Source organism: Lissotriton vulgaris, chromosome 8 (genome assembly GCF_964263255.1).
Source record: "Lissotriton vulgaris chromosome 8, aLisVul1.2, whole genome shotgun sequence".
Lineage (NCBI taxonomy): Eukaryota > Metazoa > Chordata > Amphibia > Caudata > Salamandridae > Lissotriton > Lissotriton vulgaris.
This window is the reverse complement of record NC_141696.1, coordinates 656,712,803-656,722,921: the sequence shown is the minus strand read 5'-3', so window position 1 is coordinate 656,722,921 and position 10,119 is coordinate 656,712,803. Positions and strand designations below refer to the sequence as shown.

Sequence of the window (10,119 nt, the reverse complement as noted above, 5' to 3'; positions counted from 1 at the left end):
AATTACCGATATCGCAAATTGCGATCTTGCTAACTGCGAGATCGCAAAAATGGGAAGTCGCATCCTGAGCACAGTGATGACATCACAACCAGGAAGTAGGCAGGTCCCACCCTCATTCACCAGTGAGAGTCTGAAGCACAGGCAGCAGCACCAGAGCTCCCCTCCAGCATTCCAACAGGACCACAGCAGGAGATACCACAGTGGCAGCCATGGCAGAGGAGGCAGCAGGAGCTTCCACCAGTGGGAGGAAACGCAAAATAAAGTTTTCGGAGCAGGAGCTCGAACACCTAATTGAAGGAGTCTCCAGGGATCACAACCGCCTATTTGGCAAAGACTCCCGAAGGGTGCCAGAGGCGGACAAAAGACGCATATGGCTGCGCATCCGCGCCAAAGTCAATGCCGTGGGGGTGACCCAGCGCTCGCTGGACGAGCTGAAAAAGCGCTGGTATGACTTGAGAGGGCGGGCAAAAGAAAAGATTGCAGAGAGGCTGGGGGAGCAATTGGTGACAGGTGGAGGGGAGCCCACCGTCCCACCAAACACCCCACTGGAGGACCAGGTGGAGGAGACCATCGACCCACAGGCCTGCCTGGGTGTAACTCGGCTTGACTCCTCCCGACCCACCCAAGACACACCAGGTAAGTGCCATGCGACTGCAACCCCCTGTCCCCTAACATTGTCCACGACTCCAGTGCATCCCATTACAAACCTCAAGCATGCAGCCAATGTACAGCTCCATAGCGCAATTGCATTGTGAGACATGTAGTCTGGCCACAATTAACAACCTGTACCATAGAGCCCCACATGTCCAGTGACAGTCAATCCTGCATGCAGACAGGGAATACGGACAAAAATGTTGTGGATTTGCTATTTAGATTTGCACATCAACCTTGGTTTTCAATAGTCACAAACACAGATTACAATATCCACACAGTTCAATATGGAGTGCTTCTTGGCGTTGGATGCACATCCACCTCGGGCATCAACCTTCGACCACCTTCCCAAAGATTTTGGAATGGAAGTCCTTACACTGTGAGCAAATACACCCGTGCACCTCCAAAAAAGTCTCTTTAACCCCTTCCATGCTGATGACGGCCCCCATCCGTCATGCATTACAGTGCTCGTGTGCTCATGACGGCTGGGGGCCGTCATAAAGCCATTGATTCTTTAATAAGCCTAGCACACGAGAAAAATCGGCCCAGCATGGAAGGGGTTAATCCTTTTGCTTATTTAGCAATATATCTGGAATTCGTATCCTTGGTCAACCAAATCAGTTTCGTCACACCAGACGTAGTACCGGATTCAAGTCTTTATTTTTCCAGACTTAATCGTCCACAGCCGACGCGCGTTTCGCCCCCTATGGGCTTTTTCAAGGCTGTCCGTCATACATGCAACAAGAAAAGAAGGGTACACATACTAAGATCTATGTATAAGCTTGCGCTCATCAAAACTGAATCTACCCACTTTTGTATCTAATTCATGTGACATGCTTAAAGTAATGACCATCTTGTGACTTCACCCTGCGCGTTTATTGTGTATTTATCAGTGCCCCCATGATATGGAACCACTGCATAAATAACACCCTTTGTGCCACCTTGAAGACAAGAAAGGAGCCATGCAATCCAAACAGGTCCAACCACGTTTTCCTTAGACTTGTGCTCGCTCAAGTGCGTCGTTGTGCACCCAAAAAAAAAGAAACACCCAAAGTTTGCACCGTATAATGTCACCTTAATAAAAATGCCCGTTTGTGTATAACTAGAAAAGAATTTCAACATTTCCATTTAAGTGCCAGAAATGTTCCCCATATCATTGCATCGCATCTACTTCGTTCTGCTCACCTTTGTATATTGTCGAAAAGACTTTCAATTCCGATAAGTACTTGTAAATTTTGAGGATACAATTCGTATATGTTCAAGCAATCTATAATAAAATATATATAAAAAGCATATAGTGTTGCCTCAATCTAAGAAAACCAGTTTGATACAACATATCTGAGGTCCACTTTATATATTGATTTAGTTAAAAAATAATTTCCTACCTTAAAAATAATCATGAATGATGATGCAGGATACTATTTATTCTTCCAATTGTCAGTATTTTTCTTAGTTGGGGTTATAGTTGTGGAGCCATGTTAAGTTGCACAATCTGGGAAATAGAAATTATACCTATTTAGATCACAGCAAGCCATTATTTAGCCCAACTAGCGCGAAATTGCCTCTTCACATTATCTTAGGGAATAGAGAGTTTTTGAGCCCGAAAATTATTTTTAATGTTCGTTTATTAATCACTTCAATCAGTTGTTTGCATGGGGCAGTGTATTCTATTTTACATATTGCCTGCCTTAATCGTGTCCAATGGCCCAATATCCAGTTAGCCACTCGTGTTCTTAAAAAACATTTTGTCACAATTGGGTCCGTGGACCTATGTGCTATATATCAAACACTGCCAACCCCAGTTGCCTGAATCACCCATCGCAAGTCGGACGCCCGCATATGGACATACATTGCGTGCTATCTAATCTGTGCCATTACATCATAAAGACACCGCGTCTCTGCATCTACGTCTATTCCCACACGTAGTTTCTCGTAACTGGTTATTATCGTTCGCACTGCCCGTCTTACCTTCACACGTGTATCGGTTCACCGTGTACGCCGTCCCTGCAACCCGGCGGCATCGGTTTCTACAAGCCTCTCGGCTGATTAAATCTTCCCCGCCTAAAGCCGTCATGGAGAGTAAGGAAGGACTAAGGATTGTGCTTGCTATGATTTCTATTCGTTTTTGGCGGCCATCTTTTAGTGTGGTTTCAGCATGTTTGTAGGCCAGCGCCTATTGCTATTTTACTTTAATAACCTTTATTGGTTGCTACTTATTTGGAATTGCAAAGCAACCCCCCTGGCTCCAAGATTGTCACATCTCCCGTTATTAGTTTGGTTTTGATACTTTCCCACATCCATGATTTACCATAAAAAATAAGTTTATATGCATCTGTACTCCATAATTGTTTTTCAATACTAAAAGTCCACATATGTATGGGTGCAACTTATATTATTTGATACTATGGCTATACATTTCATAATAAGGTGCCCCCACCATATATTGTGTGGTCCAAGTTGTTATTCTCACGTTAAATTACAATTTACAGTATCATTCAATGAACTTCAATGTTACAACTTATTGTTTACATTTTTAGAAAACATGCTTACCTAGTTCATTAATTGTACAATTTGACTCTTACATCGCTTTTTATCATTCAATACTTATTTGTACCGTCTCAATATCAGTATATTCTTATATATAGTCAATAAAACTTAATACATTTTTGTGCAGCATGTATCAAGAGCAACTGAAAACATTTTATGTCACTTTATCCCAAGCGCGAGAAACCGGGTTTAACTGGTCCACATCTTATAACAGTTACAGGAATTCTACCAATTCCTTATCTACATTAATCCCCATCTCAACCGCTCGCAATAATATGATCCATTTGCTTTCCCTCTGTCTTAGTTTACTGGTTCTGTTTCCACCCCTATTACCAATGGGGACTGCATCTATACCATGAAATCCTATTTTATGTATTTCTGTTTTCCCATGTACAGCATTAAAGTGCGTCGCCAATATCCTTTGGACCAGTTAAACCTGGTTTTCTCTCGCTTGGGATAAAGTGACATAAAATGTTTTCAGTTGCTCTTGATACATGCTGCACAAAAATGTATTAAATGGTATTGACTATATATAAGAATATACTGATATTGAGACGGTACAAATAAGTATTGGATGATAGAAAGCGATGTAAGAGTCAAATTGTACAATGAATGAACTAGGTAAGCATGTTTTCTAAAAATGTAAACAATAAGTTGTAACATTGAAGTTCATTGAATGATACTGTAAATTGTAATTTAACGTGAGAATAACAACTTGGACCACACAATATATGGTGGGGGCACCTTATTATGAAATTTATAGCCATAGTATCAAATAATATAAGTTGCACCCATACATATGTGGACTTTTAGTATTGAAAAACAATTATGGAGTACAGATGCATATAAACTTATTTTTTATGGTAAATCATGGATGTGGAAAAGTATCAAAACCAAACTAATAACGGGAGATGTGACAATCTTGGAGCCAGGGGGGTTGTTTTGCAATTCCAAATAAGTAGCAACCAATAAAGGTTATTAAAGTAAAATAGCAATAGGCGCCGGCCTACAAACATGCTGAAAACCACACTAAAAGATGGCCGCCAAAAACGAATAGAAATCATAGCAAGCACAATCCTTAGTCCTTCCTTACTCTCCATGACGGCTTTAGGCGGGGAAGATTTAATCAGCCGAGAGGCTTGTAGAAACCGATGCCGCCGGGTTGCAGGGACGGCGTACATGGTGAACCGATACACGTGTGAAGGTAAGACGGGCAGTGCGAACGATAATAAACAGTTACGAGAAACTACGTGTGGGAATAGACGTAGATGCAGGGACGCGGTGTCTTTATGATGTAATGGCACAGATTAGATAGCACGCAATGTATGTCCATATGCGGGCGTCCGACTTGCGATGGGTGATTCAGGCAACTGGGGTTGGCAGTGTTTGATATATAGCATATAGGTCCACGGACCCAATTGTGACAAAATGTTTTTTAAGAACACGAGTGGCTAACTGGATATTGGGCCATTGGACACGATTAAGGCAGGCAATATGTAAAATAGAATACACTGCCCCATGCAAACAACTGATTGAAGTGATTAATAAACGAACATTAAAAATAATTTTCGGGCTCAAAAATTCTCTATTCCCTAAGATAATGTGAAGAGGCAATTTCGCGCTAGTTGGGCTAAATAATGGCTTGCTGTGATCTAAATAGGTATAATTTCTATTTCCCAGATTGTGGAACTTAACATGGCTCCACAATTATAACCCCAACTAAGAAAAATACTGACAATTGGAAGAATAAATAGTATCCTGCATCATCATTCAAGATTATTTTTAAGGTAGGAAATTATTTTTTAACTAAATCAATATATAAAGTGGACCTCAGATATGTTGTATCAAACTGGTTTTCTTAGATTGAGGCAACACTATATGCTTTTTATATATATTTTATTATAGATTGCTTGAACATATACGAATTGTATCCTCAAAATTTACAAGTACTTATCGGAATTGAAAGTCTTTTCGACAATATACAAAGGTGAGCAGAACTAAGTAGATACGATGCAATGATATGGGGAACATTTCTGGCACTTAAATGGAAATGTTGAAATTCTTTTCTAGTTATACACAAACGGGCATTTTTATTAAGGTGACATTATACTGTGCAAACTTTGGGTGTTTCTATTTTTTTGGGTGCACAACGATGCACTTGAGCGAGCACAAGTCTAAGGAAAACGTGGTTGGACCTGTTTGGATTGCATGGCTCCTTTCTTGTCTTCAAGATGGCACAAAGGGTGTTACTTATGCAGTGGTTCCATATCATGGGGGCACTGATAAATACACAATAAACGCGCAGGGTGAAGTCACATGATGGTCATTACTTTAAGCATGTCACATGAATTAGATACAAAAGTGGGTAGATTCAGTTTTGATGAGCGCAAGCTTATACATAGATCTTAGTATGTGTACCTTTCTTTTCTTGCTGCATGTATGCAGACAGGGAATGGTAGACTGCATGCATGTAGCAAGCCTAACTGTGTACGTAACATGCCACTAATCAACGTCCACTTTACATCACAGGTGGCGCTGATGTCCCCAGCACTGACAGTGAGGCCCTGGTGATTGAGGAGAACACGGAAGACACGGAGGGGGATACACACCATACTTCACAGCCCGGACCATCAGGGCAAGCTGCAACAACACCGGTCATCCCACCACCCGCCCCTGTGGCCCGTGCCACCCCCGTGACAACAGGCGCTGCAGTCGTACCACGCAGCACACAGCCAGCAGTGCGGCCTGCAACACCAGCAGCAGGTCGCCAACAAATCCGCCACCCTGCGGCTGTGAGGAGCCAGACGAGCGGTCCAGTCAGGGAGCCGCCCACCAATACATCCCGCGCTGGCAGGGGCAGAAGTGTTAGAGCAGGTGGGCTCTCCGTTGAGCGCAGGATGCTGAGTGTTCACCAGACCCAGGCCCGACACCTAGCCGCCATCCACCTCCAACTGGATAAGAAGGCACGTAACGTCGCACAAATGACTGCAGCTGTGGAGGCCAACACTCAGGCAATGTCCCGTCAGCGGAATGTCAATCGCCGCCGACACCGTCAACTGTTGACCCGCCTGTCGGCGTACACAAGGTCAAACCACATCATTGGTAACGCCACCTCACAGCTATCGCGACGATCACTGGCCATGCAGGTGCAAATGGTGCAGTGCTGCCAGTACGTAGCTACAGCCCTGGAGAACATATAAGTGGCCATGCAGGGCATGCAGGCCAGTGGCCGTGGCCAGGCGGGGGGGCAGACGACAACAGTGAGGCAACATCAAGCCACAGCAGCCAGTCCATACCACCGGTCGTGGCACCCCGCCGCAGCAGCAGGCCCTCTGCCGCCGCACGGCAAAATCAGGAGGAGGACGTAGAGAGGAGGTCTGGGGCAACTACCCGCAGACGCCACTGAACTGTGGTGCATTCCAAAGAGGCCACATGCTGACACAACAAGCATGCCATTCAGACTCACCTGGACATATGACGCAATATGCAAATCCGTGAACACTTTTCAGAATGCCATGTTTATTGTGAAGTAACAGTAACTAAAATTCTGAATAATGTAAACTGCCTCATGTCATTATTAATGTTGTCATGCATGAGTTGAGTAATGGGTGTGGGGAGTGGGTCCACTAGAAATAGTTCATGCAGATTTCGTTGCGGCGCCTGTGTCCTTCTGCTGGATTCTCCCCGCGTGCGTGACGCACATGTGCAGGTGGCCGATTGTCCCCTTCTGACTCAGTGCCTGAGATGTCTATAAGTATCCTGCGCTTGGTAGCAATGTTGTGTAGGATAGCACACACGGCCACGATGCGGCAGCAGACCTCTGGATCGTATTTGATGGTCCCACCAGTCTTGTGCAGTATGCGGAATCTGCTCTTCAAAAGCCCAAATGTCCTTTCAGTGCAATTTCTTGTGCGAATGTGTGCTGCATTGTAACGCCGTTGCTGTGGTGTTGCTGGGTTGAGGTATGGGGTGAGTAGGTACTCACGGAGAGCGTAGCCGCTGTCACCTGCATGATAGGAGCAGAGGGTGAGTGCCTGTACAGCGCAGCGCCATTAGCATATTGTACTGTTGTGTGGCATGTGTACTTACCCAGTAGGTGTCCTTCACCAAAGTCTCCCCTGGCCAGTCGTGTGTGGAGGCCACTGTGCCGGAATATGAAGGAGGCATGTGTGCTCCCTGGGTACTGTGCTACTATGTCCGTGATAATTGTCTTTGCATTGCATACCATCTGTATATTGAGGGAGTGGTAGGACTTGCGGTTCCGATACATGTATTCTGTTTGTGCAGGTGGGCAGATGTGGGTACAGTCAATGCATCCTATAATGTGTGGAAATTGGGCTACATTGTAAAATTGCAGCTTGGTTTCGTTCAAGTCCTGTTGGCTGGTGGGAAATGAAATGTAGTGGTGTAGGAGGGTCAGCATGGCCTCCAGGAAACTCCTTAGGCAGCGGGACATGGTGGGCTGGGATATACCCCCTGCAACAGCGACTATTCCCTGGAAGCTTCCGGAGGCCAGTAGGTGCAGGCTGCACAATACCTGCACATGTGTGGGGACGGCGTGGGTCCTCCTTGTTGGGTGCTGCAGGAGGGGGTCTAGGTCCCGGATCAGCTTGATTATCATTTCCCACTTAGGCGGTACTTTGCGTAGATCTGCTCCCTGGTTTGGCCCAGTAGGGTGACCCGCTGACGGAATATCCGCTCCTGGATGCGTCGTCTGTTCCGTGCTGATCGCTGTAGCCTTCGCCGCCGGACCACCATGTAGAGTCCTGGCATTGTGACAGTCCTGAGGCTCCAGCTGCATGTCCTTAAGTGTGTTTGTTCAAGCCAGCAGCTGTGGGTACTTAGCAATACTTTTTTTCAGATTTTTTTCTCTTTCATGGTTACCACCTGGTTTGGATTCTCCTTCATTTGCGCGTCGCTATTTGTGATTTTGGGTTTTTTCGCATTTTGCGAATTTTCATGAATTGCGATAGCGATTTTTTAGCGATTTCGCACTTTTATTTGCAGAAAACCTGCTTTCTCGCTATTACCGATTCACTGATTGCGTTCTGCCCGGTTTCTGCGAATTTCATAGCGATTTTGCATAAATGTTTAGCGAATTCGCAATTTTGTTTGTTGAATACCTTTTCTACAAATTGCGATCGCAATTGCTTTTTCGCAGCTATTGCGATCGCAATTTGGCTTCATGAATCTAGCTGTAAGTTTCTACGAATAGGGATTTCTGAAAAGACTAAGGGCCAGATGTATCAAAGAATAGTTTTGCGATTCTCAAATAGCAATTTTTAGAGAATCGCAATTTGAGAATTCCAAAACTATTCTTTCCTTAGGTTGGAGCGCCATCTAGAGCAAGTCAGGTAGGGAAGGTGTTGGAATATTCCTTAGGTTGGAGCGCCATCTAGAGCAAGTAGAGTAGGGAAGGTGTTGGAATAGTAGCGCGCAATGCTTTCCAATAGGGTGGCCAGATGGCTGAATTGGCCTGGAAGTCCCGATGGGAGCTCATTCGCCTCCCTGATCCCAACCAGGGCTCTAGGAGGTCAGGCGTGTCTGCGCCTAGGCTCACCGGAAATTCTCGGTGCGCACGGGTTCCCAGAAAGAGGGGTAGCTTTCCTCCAGATTACTAGGGGCAAGGTACGCTGGGACCCCCCTCCCGGGCTGGCGGTTCTCAGCCGGGGACCAGATGGGCTGGTCCGGGCAACACCTCCCCAGCGTTTTGGTCTCCCTCCACCGGCCCGCCGGGTGGCAAAGTGCCCGGGACGGGTTCCATCGGTCCTGGGCAGTCTCCCCCGGGCGTCCAGGCCCAAGAGCTCCAGCGGTCCTCCCCCTGCCTGAGGCCCAGCCGGGGTCCCTGAGCCCCCAGGAAGCAGACCCCCGATCCCTGCAAGTGCAGGTGGGAGCCCAACCGTGAAGGCACGAGGTGGGCAGATGGCCGGGACCTTTTCGGTCCCGGCCATCTGGTCGTAACTTTCCCCTCGGCCATCTGGTCGCTTTCCAATGGGGCGACCAGATGGCCAGGCTGCCCTGGAAGTCCCGATGGGGGCTCATTTTGCTACCCCCCAGCCCAGGTGGGGCTCCAGGAGGTCGGGCTTGTCTGGGCCTAGGGTCCCCTGAGTCTAGCGGTGCGCACGAGTTCCCAGAAAATGGGGTAGCTTTCCTTCAGATTACTAGGGGCAGGATATGCAGGGACACCCCTCCCGGGCGAGCAGTTCTCTGCCGACCAGATGGGCTATGGCCTGACATCACCTCCCCTCCGTCCGGGGGGGGCTCCCTCCTTCGGCCCACGGCATGGCAAAATGCCCAGGACGGGCTCCATCAGTCCAGGGCAGTCCTCCCCGGGCGTATGGGCCAGCCGGGGTCTCTGAGCCCCTGGGACACATAACCCCTGAGCCCGGCAAAGGGTAGGCGGGACCCCTACCACCAAGGGTCAGGGCTGGCAGAAGGGCATCCTTTCGGTCCTGGCCATCTGGTCGCACCTTTCCCCTCTGCCATCTGGTGACATGCAATGCGATGGCCGGGCTGCCCTTGAAGTCCCGATGGGGGCTCATTTGCATCCCCATCCCAGCCAGGGCTCCAGGAGGTCGGGCGTGTCCGGTAGGATCCCCTGAGTCTCCCGATGTGCACGGATTCCCAAAACGAGGGTTAGCTGTCCTCCAGATTACTAGGGACAGGGTATGCTGGGACACCCTTCCTGGGTGAGCGGTTCTCTGCTGGGGACCAGATGGGCTATGGCCGGACAGCACCTCCCCTCCGTCCGGGGGGGTCCCTCCTCCGGCCCTCGGCATGGCAAAGTGCCCAGGACGGGCTCCATCGTATTTGGGCAGTCCTTCCCCGGGCGTCTGGGCCAGAGAGCTCCAGCGGTCCTCCCCGTGCCTGAGGCCCAGCCGGGAGCGAAGCCCCTGAGCCATGCCAGGGCAGGCAGGAGCT

The 10,119-nt window shown here is 47.8% G+C and overlaps 1 protein-coding gene across 1 annotated transcript; it reads left to right on the top strand.

The window, feature by feature from the left end:
• Window positions 1-209: 209 nt before the first annotated feature.
• Window positions 210-6,398, top strand: LOC147697853 (uncharacterized). The gene is made up of 2 exons (XM_086936147.1): window positions 210-636; window positions 5,728-6,398. The coding sequence occupies exons 1-2, from the start codon at window positions 210-212 to the stop codon at window positions 6,396-6,398; spliced, it is 1,098 nt and encodes a 365-aa protein (XP_086792273.1).
• The last annotated feature ends 3,721 nt before the right edge of the window (window positions 6,399-10,119 follow it).

Coding starts and splice junctions, on each gene's coding strand:
- LOC147697853 (XM_086936147.1), top strand. CDS start 210: ATGGCAGAGGAGGCAGCAGGAGCTTCCACCAGTGGGAGGAAACGCAAA. Junction 637..5,727: donor ACCCACCCAAGACACACCAG/GTAAGTGCCATG, acceptor TTTACATCACAG/GTGGCGCTGATGTCCCCAGC.